This window comes from Hordeum vulgare, chromosome 1H (assembly GCF_904849725.1).
Source record: "Hordeum vulgare subsp. vulgare chromosome 1H, MorexV3_pseudomolecules_assembly, whole genome shotgun sequence".
In the NCBI taxonomy this organism is placed as follows: Eukaryota; Viridiplantae; Streptophyta; class Magnoliopsida; order Poales; family Poaceae; genus Hordeum; species Hordeum vulgare.
This window is the reverse complement of record NC_058518.1, coordinates 345,534,786-345,552,350: the sequence shown is the minus strand read 5'-3', so window position 1 is coordinate 345,552,350 and position 17,565 is coordinate 345,534,786. Positions and strand designations below refer to the sequence as shown.

At 43.5% G+C, this 17,565-nt stretch overlaps 1 protein-coding gene across 1 annotated transcript; it reads right to left on the bottom strand.

Annotated features, from left to right (window-relative positions):
- Positions 1–15,363: 15,363 nt before the first annotated feature.
- Positions 15,364–16,497, bottom strand: LOC123435331 (probable glutathione S-transferase GSTU6). The gene has a single exon (XM_045115564.1). It carries the CDS (start codon positions 16,432–16,434, stop codon positions 15,649–15,651), a length of 786 nt encoding a protein of 261 aa, XP_044971499.1. The 5' UTR covers positions 16,435–16,497; the 3' UTR covers positions 15,364–15,648.
- Between the last annotated feature and the right edge of the window lie 1,068 nt (positions 16,498–17,565).

The window sequence follows — 17,565 nt, the reverse complement described above, 5'->3', positions numbered from 1 at the left end:
CACATACCTCCACGGTTTTTCCTCTAGATCGTATTTCTACGGAGCTCGGGCGAAGCCCTACTGAGATAGATCACCACCAACCTCCGGAGCGCCGTCACTCTGCCGAAGAACTCATCTACCTCTCCGTCTCTCTTGCTGGATCAAGAAGGCCGAGATCATCGTCGAGTTGTACGTGTGTTGAACGCGGAGGTGCCGTCCGTTCGGGACTAGATCGGAGCGGATCATGGGACAGATCGCAGGACGGTTCGTGGCACGGTTTGCGGGGCGGATCGAGGGACGTGAGGACGTTCCACTACATGAACCGCGTTTCTTAACGCTTCCTGCTGTGCGATCTACAAGGGTAGGTAGATCGGAAATCCCCTCTCGTAGATGGACATCACCATGACAGGTCTTTGTGCGCGTAGGAAATTTTTTGTTTCCCATGCGACGTTTCCCAACATAAAATGTATCCAAGCACCCTGTGAACCAGTCTGCGGATTAAAGACATGTGCGAACTGCAATTTTTTAGAGATAGAAGGGGTCCGCAGCTTGGTCCATAAGATCAAAAATATACATGTAGCACCAATACCGGGGCTGGGGCCCCTGGATACCGGGGCCCAGGGCGTGCGCCCCATTTGCCCGGCCTATGGGCCGGCCTTCGGAGTCATCAAAAGTATAACATTCGCTGAATCGGCAACGGACGAGACTTTTGCAACATGCGGCCTACGAGCATCTATAACCGGACTTTGCAAATGTGATCCCTCGAACGTTTGCGGACGTGTCCGGTCATTGACCGAGTGTATTCGTTTTGAGCCTCTACTTTTTCATTTATGCAGCCGTATTTTTCATATTTTTTTCTCATATGTTCGATCACTTGCACGTGATTAATAGAAAGAAAGAAAAATATAGAAAAAAAAAATTCCGTGTGAGTTCGTGTCACCTAGCCGTATGTTGGGCTGGCAAAAAAACGCGGTTGAAAACCTAGGCCCAAGCCCTACCCGCTCCCTGATCGTCGGGCCTAATAAATCAGGCCTGAACCCGAAAAACCCGACACGGCGTGACCGGACCGACTCGATTGCAGCTAAAATATAGTTTTGCTCAAGCCCGAGCTCGACCCGGCTCGACTGTGGGGCTCGATTTTCAGGCCCGAGCCGGGCCCGACGGGACGATTCGGCCCGACCCGGCCAAGAATTTTTGGGCCGGGTCGGGTCTGTCCGTTCGGGCCAGGCTGCCCATGGTCAGGTATAGTCGTGTCCTACGTGGCGGATTGTCCGAACATGTCCGTGAGCCCTCATATTATCGTTCTCATATTTGAGATGGATATGAGGGTGTCGGTCAATCCATGCGTTTGAGACGCTAACGGAGAAATGCTTAGTCACAACTCTTGTTGGTGGCGCGCCAAGTTCCTCGCCAGTACTAATATTTTCAAATAATATTGGCATTGGCTAAATTTATATGTTATTGCTACACACATAGTGATGCGTTCAAATTTGACCGAACAACACTTGTATGAGGACTTTATCGCTCTCTCCTTGCGGAAATTATTTTAGGCGTGGCTAAGGTTTCTACGACGGTACTATGGATTATACTTGTGTCGTGCAGCTTGTGTCGCATATCATAGGTATATTTTATGGGTTCCGCAAATATTGTGGTGGTGTACCTAAAGGTAAAACGTCATAAGTATTTGCATCTCTTTATATATAGCTAGCTAGCCCTGGTTAATAATAGGAGATATCTTGACGACAATGTCATATTTGTGTGTATACAAATAGATCGGCGGCCTCTTTCTCCGATCCATTGACAGCTAGGCTATATCAACGATTATTTGTTGTGTGTTTAGTCCTCTAGGTATGTAATGTTCAATATATTTTCGATTTCAATTTTGTAGCAAATGCATGTGTCTAGTTATATGCTTAAATGTTTTGGGAAGGGGAAACAAAAATATATGTCCATGTAAAAAGTGCGGAAACATTGTTTTGATTGACCCTTCTACTCGTCGTGTGGAGATGCACTTGTTGAAATATAATTTTATGCCTCGTTACACAAGGTGGATAAATCATGATGAGAAAGAGAAGGATGCTAAAGTCGAAGGAATGATACATGATGACAAGCTAGAAGGAGGTGTGAAGAATACTTCAAAACATAAAAAGCACCTCGACGGAAGAAATAATGCAATGGTAAAGAACTGTCGAAGAAAGAAGATCGAGATGACTATGACCAAAATGGCATCTATCAAGAAGAAGATAACATTATTTCAAAGGAGAAGTGTAAGAAAAAACCGAGAAGCATTTCGGATGCAAAAACTTTCATTGGAAGTCCCCACACACAAAAAAAACTTCCATTGAGAGCACCCGCACAAACAAGAGAAACGACGGCGTAGTTGATTTTTTGTTTATCATTTATTTATTGTTAACTCGACAACATTCGATTGTATTCTAATATTAATGTAATAATCTTGCGTATGTGACCTTATCCATCCCTTTTAACATTTTTGTGTGAACCGCATTTTATTATTCTACATCTCTTTGACCTTCGAAAGTTGAATTAGACGTAATTTGGAAACGAAAATAGCTATGGCATTGCTGAGGTCACCAGCGCCATAGCTAACATAGCTATGATGTTGGTAACGTCACCAATGCCATGGCTACTTTCTCCTTTGTCTTCTCAATTTGAGGGGAAATGTTCACAACAAAACTTTCATTTCGCGAGCTCACAACCTCCGCTCCTTGCGCCGCCGCCACCACCTTCGTCGTCGCCCTCCCAACCTCCCCCGGAGTCGTCCACCTGCCCGTTACTGCTAATACCTTGATTCCATTGGCAAGTGAACGAGATTCCTTTTTTAAAAGTTCATACACATATGGGTTAGAATTGTTACAAATCATTTTAGAGTTAATTAGTTGTAATTGTAACATTTTAAATTGTTTTGGAGATGTATTTGAGGGAATGTGATTGAAATTTTGTTCCGATGGAAATGTAGTTGATTGTGTATTGTTTAGAGGGAATGCATAGGGTTGCCAATGTTTTGGCGAAACGTTGATCAATTTCTATTTCGTAAAATTAGTCGCAACCGACATGTCTTATTTTCAGCAAAGGTCATGCCAAATTTTTGTATTTCGTATATGAATTAATAAATATATGTCCTATTTGTTTTTGTAGATGTGCAATCGAACGAACAACATGGCCGGCTATTCTTCAACACATTCAGCAAGCGGTGAAGATGCATTTATGGATGTGTGGGGCCAGGAAGATTATGAGGGGGTTAATCCACATGACTTCTATATAGGAGGCAGTAGCTACGCAAGTGGTTCTTGTGTGGAGGGTAATCCTAGTAAGGACACGGACGAAGAGGATACTAACGAGTATTCTCCTCAGGACGAGATGAAGGTGAACGAGCATGTTTCAAAATCCAAGAAGCAGCGGAAACCTCGGAGGTGAAATGCTATCGGCACCGACATTCATGTTGTCACGCGAGTTAAGATGACCGATGAGCCTGTTAGTCCGTGGAAAGCCGCTGCTCACTACGGCAACACCCTAGGTGTCATCCTTCGAGAAATTTGCTCCATCTACGAGACAAGTTTAAGGGATATGGAAAAAGCTAATATGCGAGAACTCCTCATAAGAAGGGTGCATGCAAGATTCAAGATTCGTGATGAGTATGACAACCTATCGTATGCAAAGAATCAGGTAAACAACCATGCAATCCATAAGTTCTTGAAGAATTTGAGTTCTCGGAAATCTGCAGCAAGAAAAGAGATTGCAACGAAATCCGACATAGATATATTCGAGATCCAGCAAAAGTGGCCTACCATTTGTTTAGATGATTGGAACATTTTTGAGATGCAAAATCAGGAGAACTCAGTGATAACCCAGTCATCATGGGGCAAGGAAATGTGATAAAGAACATTAAGTAACCACACTCTTGACATCCGTGGATCGTATGGGACAAGCAGTACGTTGAACTTGCATCAAAGGACTTCCCAAACCACTTCATGCAATTCAAGGACCCCCTTGAATTTAACTTTGTTAGGGGGAGGTACCATTATGATCATAAGGCGGGGAAATTTACCATGGATAACCAAACAAGAAAACTAGAAGAAGAACTGACAAGTTAGATGCAGAACCTGAGAGCTCGCAAGGGTCGTCGGCAAGGTGGAACAATCCTCTTAACCAGTCGATCAACATTACCCTTGGCAAGGAGCCGTTAGCACCGCTGGCGGGTGGCCGTGTGAATGACGCTGAATGCGGTGCTAAATGGGTCTATAATTATCCTGAAGACCGCGATATGCAACGACATAGAATGAGAGCCAACAAGCGGAGCATTGAACAGCAAGTACTGGATGCCACAGCCACAACCACATCCAACATCGAAGAACATATCAAGATTCAAAGCCAATACAATGCCCATGACACGCTGCCTTCAATAATTGATAGCGTGAAGAATTGGATCAAGAACGACGAATTAAGAAACATTGTCATCCAAACTTCACCAAAGGATAGTACCCTATATGTCTCTTTCATTGGTAACCCCTCTCCAATGGATGCTCTCAACGATCTTATGGAAGACACTCCATGCAATCTCTTAGCTTATGTGCGTGGTGACCTGGTTAAAGTTGCAATTGGGTCGGTCATTCTCCCCAACGATACCATGATGCATGAAGCGTCGATGCCTTAGGGGGTCTTCAAAGTTGATCCGCTCTTGTTGTAAGGGCTTTTGAAGATATGTCTCCTCATATACGACCTCTTGGTGCGGATAGCCAGTTGATCCTTGCATGATGTTTAGGTTGGCCAATGAAGTGGCCGAAGAATCAAATTCGGCTAGGAAACATCCAAATCTCCCCAAACTCATAGCAAATGAACAATGAAAACACATGTGGACGAGGACCATCTCCTTTGGGTCATATTCAACTAGAAGTTCGTAACAATGACTATGGGCATGTCGGTGAGAATAGTGACAATGTGCATGTCGGTGAGGACAATGACAATGTGGTTGTCGATGGTGAGGACCATGTCAATGTTGGGGATGTCGTTGGTGAGGGCCATGTCAATGGTGGGCATTTGAACAATCATCAGGACTATGTCAATGGTGGTTATTTGGGCGGTGAGCAAAATCTACTTGTCAATCGATAATTCCTGATTGACGAAGAATTATATCAGAAATCAGCTGCCGGCATGTACAATCTTGATGGACCGATGTATGTCGGTCCCATCGAAGAATTCTCTATGCCTCTGCATGGTCAACAGGAACGTGTTGTTCCTTGCCAGAATAGTGTGTTGAATGAGGACCTCATGCCACCAGACACACAGGTGCCACCACACATGGGAGCATTGCTGAGTCCAAACACACTCAATGTGACGGTCACAAATGCATTGCCACACAGCCAGCCTAAGCCAACACGTAAGAAGAGAAAACGACCAGGTAATAACCCGAAGAGCAATGCCAACCAACCGGTTTAGAAGAGTAAACAAGTACGGCTTATCGTTGCATGGCGGAATTACCATTCCCCAGGTGAACTCATCCTTCCAAAGGAGCTCGGAAATCTTCTTGAGACAGAATTCAGGATTATGCATGACACATCTCTATGTAGGGAGAAGTATGCATTCCCTTGTGGAGACGGATTTTGCTCGGTTTTTTTACTCATGGTGCAGCCAAATCTTGGTTTGTGTGAAAATTTCCCTGCATGATTATATGTGTCGTTCGAAGATGTCTTCAACATGTTCCTGTTCCGTCTAATGAAGCTTAGTTCTAGTTTGACTATGGGCAATCAATACTTCCTACACTGTCAAATGTGAGCTCAATAAGGATGTCGCGGTAGCGGACCCACGAGACCAAGCCAATAAGCCTGAGCGCCGACAAGCTATGCAGAAGTATTTGATAGACTTCATGATTGCCAACATGGACAAAGACTGCCTTCATGTGCCCTACTATCCAAATTAAGTCATTTTTTCTAGCTTGATTGTATACTTATTTCGTACAATCTTGTTATACATGCTTCCAACTAAAACCATTAAATCAACTTTTTACATAGAGAAAATTGTGTCCTCATCGTTGTTACCCTGAAGTTTGCCGAAACTTATTTCTTGGATTCGACGAGGAAAGTGAAAAAAGACTACAGAGGCATCAAGAAGGCCCTCGATGAAGCAGTTTTTGAGTATACCAGACGTTAAGGAGTGATCAGAGCGGGATATTGGAAGTTTGACAAACTTAAAGCGGTACGCTTCGACCACAAAACTACCTTTTGTTGTATGCAGCACTCGGAAAACAATGATATAGACGGCTACTACATCGTCTACCACATGGATGAGTACAAAAGGAAAGGAGAACGCCTTATAAAGAACTCGGACGTCATCGCATGAGGGAAGAAAATGGAGGAAATTAGCCCGAGAAATAGTAGAGATGACTTCACCCGCATCTAGGTGAAGTTTTCTACCATCCTCAACAAGGATGTTATCGACCATGCGAGGGTTTTCAACGGTGACGCACTTACCGACCCGGAGGAGATAAAAGCTCGCCTTCGAAAGCAGATGCTTGATGCTGATGGTCCACTGGCTCTCATGGATCCGTCGAAGAAATACGTTAATGATTCTTATGTCGATATGTAATAGGACAGTGTCAGCTACCTATGTTGTTGGTTCTACAATACTACTAGCTCGACAAACTACATGTGTGTGTGGTTCTGTGTTATTGTATTTTAAAACTCGACTAGCTATCTTAACTAATTGTTTAAGCACTATCTACGATGTTAGATAGCTATCTTAAATGTCTTTGAATTGTCGTTAGTTGTTACCTTATTCTGCCATGCGAAAGTTGATGGTTCTCGTTGTCGTGGTAGCGATTTTCCAATGCTTACAAAAAAGTACTCGCGTGCTTAGAATGTACAATGTGTGGAATGTTTTTCAGTACTTGTCATATTGAAATAATGTGGACGCCATAGATACAGATCATAATGCCGGCGTACAACATAATCCGATGCCATAGGTGTTCCAATTACTTTCGGTGTGGGATCGAATGCCACCACTATTTTTTAATGGTGGCTCCATATTGATAGCGTCGGGTGTCCATGCCTGTAAGGTCATTTTTTCTATGCCATATCTAGGATTTTCGGCGCTAGTAAGACGGGTATGAGGGATCCGTTTGGTTCATATTTCTGTGACGGGCACTAAGTGGACAACGTGCCCGAAAATTTGAGACGGGTATGGGAAGTCTGGTTGTAGATGCTCTAACATTCTTCGTTGAATCTACTCGCAGGATAACATTTTCTCGTGCTCACTCGCGATCACTAAATTATATGAATTTTTTCAGAAATATTATCTTCTATTACTAAATATAATATGTTTACTTATATTTTCCATTGATTATGTCACACTTTTAGTTAGATTTTCCATTGGCTTTCAAGACTAGTTTTACCTTCGGAAAATCAATTTGCTACCATGCTTTTGTCGTCCAGTATCAGTTCCATCCGGTTATCGATCATTATTTGGCTTAAAATATCGTGATAACTGTCAGATGTGTTGTGCCGCTTACACTTGGGACCTCACCGGAGAGAAGAAAGGAAAGAAAACATACCATCTCTCTCATAAGCCGAGTCACACATGTAGAACACACCAATAAGAAAGAAAATATCTCTCTCTCCTCCCTCTCCCTCCCTCATTCTAAAGAAAAGGAAGAAAAAAGAAAAAAAGAAATGAGACAGGAACAAATCCTCTCTCTTTCTCTCTCCATTGGATTCTGAATAGCAGCCGCCGAGGGGAACGACTCATCGAAGGGCTTGTGGTAGAAAATTAGAGAAAGCGCTAGTTCTAAGAAAGGGAGCAGGATCATATCTGGCCTCTGCATCATGACGATGCATGCAATCATTTTATTTATAAAAAGTTCTACAAAAGTGCAAGATCCAGAAATAGTTTAAAATAACAACGAAAAACAAAGAAATGTACATGCCACATCTGGCCATATCATAGCTGGCTACGATGATTAAACACTTAGCCTATTAATTTACCATCATCCATGTCGGTTTAAGATAACCCATGCTGCCGTCTCCTACCGGTTGCACCCAGTAACCAAAAGCTCCCCGGACTTCGCAGGCGTGAGTGACGATCAGGTATGGATCCACATAGAAACTCTATAGATGACCTCCAAGAAATTTTTGAAGTTCTTCCTGTTAAAAATTATATCATTCCTGCAGTTTAATATAGCCCATAGCATTGCGCATATTCCTATCTGTATGTGCTTAGCTGTGTTAACATCCACTCTATTCAACCACGTCCCAAACAACATGTTCATACTCACTAGAGGATTTATATTAAAAGCTATATGAATAGTACATCATAGTAGTTGAGCTAATGGACGTTCGAGAAAGAGGTGTTTGATAGTTTCATTGTGATCGCAAAAACAACGTGTAGAGTTACCCACCCATCTTCGTTTAATCAAGTTATCTTTCGTTGATGTCACTCCTTTATGAAAAAACACATAAAGGTCTGAATCTTAAGTGGTACTTTTATTTTCCAAATGTGTGTAGAAGTAGGTAGTAGTCCAACATTAATAAGGTGCAAATAAATTGATTTTACGGAAAAACCACCGCTTGTAGTTAATTTCCATCGAATTGTGTCTAGTTGGTCTGAAAGTTGAACACCCATGAACCTTCTTACCAAATGGAGCCATGCATTCCATCGCTCTCCTACGAGAGATCTCCTAAATTGAATATTAAGAAGTATCGTGTGCATAATTGTAGCAACATAAGCCTCTTCACGTTCTACAATGTTATATAATGTCGAATATTGTGTAGCCAGGGGCGTCTCTTCTAGCCACGTCTCTTCCCAAAACCTGGTCGTGTTACCATTTCCAACGCAAAACTTCACATTGTGGAAAAAAGCTTCTTTTGCCCTCAATAAGCCTTTCCAGAAAGGTGATTCGGAATGTTTCACTGTAACTTGAGCAAAAAATTAGTTTGTCGGTACTTATTACGCAAAATCCGTACCCACTTGCCTTCCGTCTCCATAGACAATCTGTAAAGCCATTTGCTCAATAGACATATATTCTTAACTTGTAGGTTTTCAATCCCTAACCCACCATGATCTTTGGGTCTACACATCATGTCCCACTTGGCAAGTCTATATTTCGTCTTACTCTCATCACTTTGCCAGAAAGATCTAGATCGATAGAAGTCAAGTCTTTTCCATACCCCTACTGGTACCTCAAAGAAAGATAATAGAAACATCGATAGGCTAATAAACATTGAGTTAATTACCACTAGCCAACCACCATAACACATAAGTTTGCCCTTCCAACGGCTTATTCTTTTCCAAACCGATCTTCTATGCATTTCCATTCCTTATTAGTTAGTATGTGATGATGAAGCAACCGAATAGTTGTCTGTATGCCTCTTGTTATTCTTTGGCTTTCTCAAAACATAACAATTTTTTAATTTATCTTGAGTCTTGATACTGTTCAAAGAGACAACGCGCCAACTTCATGTCTCTAGCATTGGCGAGGTCATGTTCCATGAAAATGATCACATCGTCCGCATATTGTAAGATGGACACCCCTCCATACACAAGATTTGGAACTAGTCCCCTTATTACAGCGTTCTCTTTAGCTCATCCTATAAGAATTGTCAACATATTGGCCACTATGTTGAATCAGATAGGGGACATGGAATCACCCTGCCTTAATCCTTTATAAGTTTGAAAAATGACCCATGTCATCATTCATTTTTATCCCAACACTCCCTTTATGAATGTAGGAATCCACCTATTTCGTCGAGGCTTCATTGAATCCCTTCATTCGCAAGGCTTGTTGGAGAAAAGACCATTTGACTTTATCATATGCTTTTTTTTAAATCTACCTTCAGGATTAGTCCATCTACTTTCTTGGAATGGATTTCATGAATCCTTTCATATAGGACCACCACCCCTTCTAGGATGTGTCTACCTGGCATGAAGGCCTTTTGAGTATGTCGTACAACCGAATGGACTATCTGCGTCAACCTATTCATTGCAAGTTTTGTAAAAAATTTAATGCTCTCATTAAGCAAACAAATTGGTCTGAATTTGTCAATCCGTATAGCCCCTTCCTTCTTTGGAAACAAAGTGATAGTGCCAAATTTTAAGTGAAAAACTATAGTTGACCATCAAATAAGTGATGGAACATAGGCATAAGATCCTTCTTGATAATGTGCCAACACCTCTTATAGAACTCTGCTGGGAACCCATCTAGTCTTGCAGCCTTGTTATGCTTCATTTGCATTATTGCTTCAAATACCTCTTTTTCAGTAAACGGAGATGATAGCACCTCATTCTCTTCATCATTAAGTTGAGGAATGTCCTCTATTGCACGTTCATATGCCAAGACAAAGTTAACTTCGTGGAATCCAAAAAGCTTTTTATAATAGTCAGAAATGTACAATTTCAGGATTCCATGCCCTACTATTGTATCGTCATCTTGTTCAAGCTGAATTATGTTCTTATTTCTGCGCTTCCCATTTGCTATCATGTGAAAAAATTGTGTGTTATCATCACCTTGGACGACCATAGACACCTTAGCTCTTAGTGCCCACTTAATCTCTTCCTCTCTAAGTAATGTACGAAGCTTCTCCTTGGCCTCACAATTAATACTCTCATCAGCACTATTGAGAACATATGTTTCATCTTTCAACTCTAGCTCGTTGATAAGCTGAATAAGTCTTTTTTCCACTATGTATAACCCACTTTGATTTTTGGTCCAGCCCGTCAAGAAATGGTGCAAATGCCTCATTTGTTTTGCCATCTACCCATACTAGAAATCCCTCCAGTCTCTTTAGCCCAGTCAATAGCTATTAAGTCCAGAAACCCCCTCTCTCAAACCATCCTAATTCGAGAGAGAAGACATTTATGTTGCCCATATGTGTCGACTCTCCTGAGTCGACAAGCTATGGAGTATGGCAAGAAACTTCTCTTTGCAGAGCCTGTACCGTTACAAGAGGAAATTTTGTTGCTAGTCCACAGTTCACACTAGTGAGCACTCGATCCAACTTCTCATATGTCAGAGTGGGTAGTGCATTCACCCATGTAAATTTTCAACCAGTAAGATCAATTTCCCTTAGGTTAAGATTTTCAATAATCATGTTGAACATGTATGACCACCTAGCATAAAAATTATCATTATTATTTTTCTTGCCTTCACATGATATTGAAGTCTCCCCCAACTAAAATAGGCAGCCCTTAATTTCCACAAATCCTCACAAGATCTGATACAAACTCAGTTTTTAGCTCCTATTGAGCTGCTCCATAAAATGCCACTAGCGCCCATCTAAAGCCGTCCACTTTCAACCGCACTCGAAGTTTGAGGGTAAAATCACCATATTCCAGATTGAGAACTTCTAAAGTTTCACATTTGACCCCCAGGAGTATCCCTTCGGATCTACCCCTTGGTGGTAGGGAATGCCAATCAAAATCAACCCCCGTGAAACATTCCTTAAAAACTATGGACTGAAGTTATCTCTACCCATATCTAATAAAGCCATAAAATCTAAGTTATGTTCTACGGATGTTTCCGACAGGAACCTCTGTTTAGCCAAGTCTACAAGACTATGCTGTTCCAAAAGATGCCTTTCATTTATCATCATGATTTTTTTCTTTTGTTTTAACTCGTGCACTTCTGCAGACTGCCGATGTAGGATAAATTTTCCTCTTCGAAGAGCGTTTAGGTTTATCCTACATCGACTCTTCAGTATCGTTGCCTTGCAGTGAGACAGATCCACCCAAATGTTTCGAAGGAGCCATATACCCCTGCGGAACCATCTCCTCCTCCTCCTCATCATCATCGTCCCTTCCGGACCTAGGGATGAGGTACTCGCACATACTTTGTAAATTTGTAATACATAAGTTGTTAATATCTGAATCATACAGTGGTCTTACTGTTGGTAAATTCCGGACTATGTCTAGGGCTCTATGAGTTTCTAGATCCAAGAGTTCATTAACAGATTTCCTATTTCTTTGTGTGTACTACCAAGAGATATCCCTATGTTGTTGGCTTTATCAACAATATCATGTTATGAGAAATGTAAAATTGAATTACTAGTATTGATGGACATGTTGGAATATGCCCTAGAGGCAATAATAAAGTGGTTATTATATTTCCTTGTTCATGATAATCGTTTATTATCTATGCTAGAATTATATTGATTGGAAACTCAAATACATGTGTGGGTAAATAGACAACACTGTGTAGTGAGCCTCTAATGGACTAGCTCGTTCATCAAAGATGGTCAAGGTTTCCTGGCCATAGACATGAGTTGTCATCTGATAACGGGATCACATCATTAGGAGAATGATGTGATGGACAAGACCCAAACTATGAATGTAGCATATAATCGTGTCATTTTATTGCTATTGTTTTCTGCATGTCAAGTATCTGTTCCTATGACCACAAGATCATGCAACTCACTGACACCGGAGGAGTACCTTGTGTGTATCAAACGTCGCAACGTAACTGGGTGATTATAAAGATGTGCTACAGGTATCTCCGAGGGTGTATGTTGAGTTGGCAATGATCAAGATTGGGATTTGTTACTCCGTGTGGCGGAGAGGTATCTCAGGGCCCACTCGGTAATGCAACATCACAATGAGCTTGCAAGAAATGTGACTAAATAGTTAGCCATGGGATCTTTTATTATGTAATGAGTAAAGAAACTTGCCGGTAACGAGATTGAACTAGGTATGGAGATATCAACGATCAAATCTGGGGCAAGTAACATACTGATGAACAAAGAAAATTGCGTATGGGATTAACTGAATCCTTGACATCGAGGTTCGACCGATAAAGATCTTCGTAGAATGTGTGGGAATCAATATGGGCATCCAGGTCCCGCTATTGGTTATTGACCATAGAGGTGTCTCGGTCATGTGTGCATAGTTCTCGAACCCGCATGGTCTACACACTTGACGTTCAGTGACGATATAGATATAGTTGAGTTATTGGGTTGGTGATCGAAGGTTGTTAGGAGTCCCGGATGAGATCCCAGACGTCACAAGGAGCTCTGGAATGGTCCAGAGGTAAATATTTATATATAGAAAAGTGGTATTCGGATTCCGGCATAGTTTCGGGTTTTTCGGTATTGTACCAGGAGTGCCGAAAGGGTTCTTGGGGGTCCACCGAAAGGGGCCCACCCACCCGGAGGGGCCACATGGGACTAAGAGGGGTCGCACCAGCCCTTGGTGGGCTGGGCGACCGACCCGAGGAGGGCCCATGTGCCCAAGGGTAGGTCGGAGGATCTACCTTGGTGGAGGAGGAGTCCTCCCTAGGGTATCGACTTCCCTTGTGGGAGGTGGACTCCTCCCTAGTTCGGCTGACCCACCCTCCTTGGAGGAGGTGCCAAGGCTGTGGCCTACCTACCCCTTCCTCCTATAAATAGAGAGGGAGAGGGAGGTAGCCAACACACAATTGCTTGGCGGTGCCCAACCTATCTCTTTCGTAGTAATTCTCCACCATAGCGATCGCGACAACGCTTGGCGAAACCGTGCTGAAATTGCACCACCACCACCGCCACCATGTCGTCGTGCTACCGGAGTACTCAACCTCTACTTCACCTTCGCTCACTGGATCGGGGAGGAAAAGGCGTCATCGAGCTGTACGTGTGCTGAACGCGGAGGTGTCGTCCATTTGGCGCTTGATCGGGAGTTCACGGGACGGATCGTGATTGGATCGCGAAGACGTTCCTCTACATCAACCACTTTATTTAACGGTTTCGATTAGCGATCTACAAGGGTATGTAGATGCAATCTATCCTCTCGTAGATGGTCATCTCCTAGATTGATCTTGGTGAAGCATAAGATTTTTTTTCCCATGTAACATCCCACAACAGTGGCATCATGAGCTAGGTCTATGCGTAGATGACATCACGAGTAGAACACAAAGGAGTTTGTGGGTGTTGATATTCAGATTGCTTCCTTCCTTAGTCTTCTCTTGATTCAACGGTATTTTGGGATGAAGCGACCCGGACCAACTTTACTCGTCCATGTATGAGAGACCGGTTCCATGGACTGGCATGTAACTTTGTTGCATAAGATGGCTCGAGGGTGTGTGTCCCTCCCACCTTAGTTGAATCGGATTCGACAAAGGCGGTCCTTGTAGAAGGTTAAGTAGCAACTTGCATATCACTGTTGTGGCTTTGCGTAGGTAAGTATCGTTCTTGCTAGATACCCATAGCAGCCACGTAAAACATGCAAAAAAAATTAGAGGACATCTAACTTGTTTTTGCAGGGTATGTTGTGATATGATACGGCCAAAGACATGATGAAATATATTTGATGTATGAGATGATCATGTTTTGTAATAGTTATTATCGACTTGCATGTCGATGCATACGGCAACCGACAAGATCCATAGGGCTGACTTTAATTATTTTATGACATGCGTGCCAATCATTAAGCGTTATGTAATGCTTTACTTTATCGCTAAACAGTAACAATAGTGGTACAGGCATGGTTGGCGTGATAACCCTGAAGGCAACACGATGATGGAGATCATGATGATGAAGATCATGGTGTTATGCTGGTGACCATGGAGATAATGCCGATGCTTTGGAGATGGAGATCAAAAGCACAAGTTCATGGCCATATCATGTCACTTATGATTTGCATGTGATGTTAATCCTTTCATGCATCTTATTTTGCTTAGGATGACGGTAGCATTATAAGGTGACCCTTACTAAAATTTCAAGATAAAATTATGTTCTCCCCAAATGTGCAACGTTGCAAAAGTTTGTCGTTTCGAAGCACCACGTGATGATCGGGTGTGATAGACTCTACGTTCGCATACAACGGGTGCAAGCCAGTTTTGTACATCCGGAACACTCGGGTTAAACTTGACAAGCCTAGCATGTACACACATGGCCTCGGAACACAAGAGACCGAAAGGTCAAACATGAGTCATATAGTAGATATGATCAACATGAAGATGTTCACCATTGTAACCACCTCATCTCACGTGATAATCGGGCTTGGGTTGATGAATTTGGACCATGTAGCACTCGGATGACAGGAGGAATGTCAATTGGAACGGGAGTTTTAAGCAATATGATTAACTAAGCTCATTATCTTAAACAATAATTTTGAAGCAAGGAAATTATCAAAGGCCTTTTCATGACCGCGTAACAAAATCATTCTCCCTTTCGGTCTTTTACTCCGTATATTAGATTTATATCAAGTCAAACTTTATAAAGTTTAACCAAATTTATATTAAAATATATCAACGTTTACAATACCAAATATATGTACAATGAAACTATATTTTATATGAATCAAACAATATTAATTAGCATTGTGAATGCTTATTTTTTTATTATACAAATTTGATTAAAGTAGAGATACTTTAACTTTAACAAAATTAATATACAGACTAATAAGGACCAGTGGGAGTAAAAACATAAGCTTTCAATGGCAAATTTGAGCAACCTCGAGAACAAAAGACCAACCGCACTAGTAGTGCGGCAGTGACACACCAAGGACACAAATGTAAATGTCCATAGGAAAATAAGTGGAGCTGCCGCGGACTCACGACGACCATACGAGTTTTTAAACTGCTTTTACATTTACATGCTTGCATGTGGTGTGATGCGTTCCTCAGAAACGCGGCCATTTTAATTCCACACTTGACTACTCATATCAGCCACCCACCATGTCGCGCCATGCCGCGCTTTATTGGGTGCTTGCAGGTGCAGCCGCGGCGGAAAGCCGGGCCTGTATTGCCCCGGCGTACTCGACCACCCTGTCGACGTCCTGGAAGACCGCCTTGGCGGCGTCGAGCTCGCTAAAACGCTCCATCCATGCCGCCAGCAGCGGGGCCTTGCCGGCGTCGAACAACCTGTCACCAGAGAGCTTCTCGGTGGCGCGCACCCACGGCACCATACTGCCGAGCAGGACGTCGACGTACCCGACGCAGTCGCCGCCGAAGAACCCCTTCCCCTCGGAGCACTGCCTCAGGCCTTCCTCCAGCGTGTCCACCGCCGCCACCGTCTGCCTCGTCCACTCCGCCCTCTCCTCGTCGGTCGTCACCCTGAACACCTTCCTCCACGGCGGCAGCAGCTTGTCTTCGACGTAGGCGGCCCAGAAGCGCGCGACGGCGCGCTCGTAGGGGTCGGCGGGGAGGAGGGACGGGCCGACGCCGGCGAAGGCCTCGTCGATGTACTGCAGGATGACCTGGGACTCGCAGATGGGCTTGCCGTCGTGGATGAGCACGGGAACCGTCTTGTGTACCGGGTTGGAGCGGAGGAAGAGGTCGCTCTTGTTGGCGAGCTCCTCCTCGACGTACTCGTAGTTCACGCCCTTGAGGCGGAGCGCGAGCTGTGCCCTGACCACGAACGGGCTCGCCCACATGCCCAGCAGCTTCACCTCGTCTCCTCCCCTGTTGGCCATTCTCTTTCTCCCGTGGGTGTGCCTGAAAGTTCTCTCGGATTCTTTACCAGGGATGGATAGATCGATCATAGGTTGAGGTGGTTAGTGTGGGGTGTGGAATATATAAAAGATCGATGCGTCATCCATGATGCTTGTGCCGACGACTTTTCTCCTCAGTGTGTGCTCACTGTTACGAACCGACTAAATCTAAACCGTCATTAGCGAACCGTCACTAAAACGTGATTAGTCCGTTATTAGTCTAAGCGTCGTATGTTGGATATAGGACCGACTCGACGAGTACTTTCCGTCGAGACGATCTCGTACGCCGCAGCCACAAAGAACAAGCAAGCACTCAAGCTGGTGGATGGATACTCAGCGTCACAAACCTAAGCAGCCAAGCTAGCAGCTGGATGGATTTTATCCTGGCTAGCTAGCTAGCTTCGCACCTATAGCTAACAATCAGCAGTCAGAACCTGATCGACTGGAACTAGCACAACTCGGCGAAACACAAAGTATTTGATGGCTAATAGGTGCGTGTCGCACCTATGATTCAATTGCTTTGATCTTGCTTAGTTGATTACAGGGGCAGGTTACAAGTATATATATAGGAGCACTAATAGCTAGCAGTCCTAGTCCATATACAAAGTCCTAGACGGTAATTGCCTCCGCGTACTAGTCGAACACGGACACCACATCATCGTGGTTAACTCCAACAATCACCCCCTAAGCACGATGTCCTCACTTTACAGCTTGGACACCGATCCTTCTCCGCATCTTCATGAACTTCTGTCGTCCCAAAGATCTGGTTAGGATATCTACAAGCTGGTCATCGGTGCAAACGTAGTTGACGTCAATCTTGCTTTCTTCCACGCACTCTCGTAGGTACCGATACCTTGTATCGATGTATTTGCGTCTATCATGACGCACTGGATTCTTCCACCGAGAGATTGTAGACTTGTCGTCAATGTTGAGCACCACTCGTTCCGGTTCCTTACCTGTGAGGTCACCGAGTAGTCTTCCTAGGCACACACCTTGACACAGCACGGTTGCAGCTGCAATATACTCTTCTTCACGGCAGGATAATGCGACCACTTTCTGCTTTTGTGATAGCGAACTCACTATATTTCCTCCCAAGAAATATACCACGCCCGAGGTACTTTTACGGTCATCCACATCTCCTGACATGTCACTATCACTGTAGCCCAGTAGCTTCATCATCTC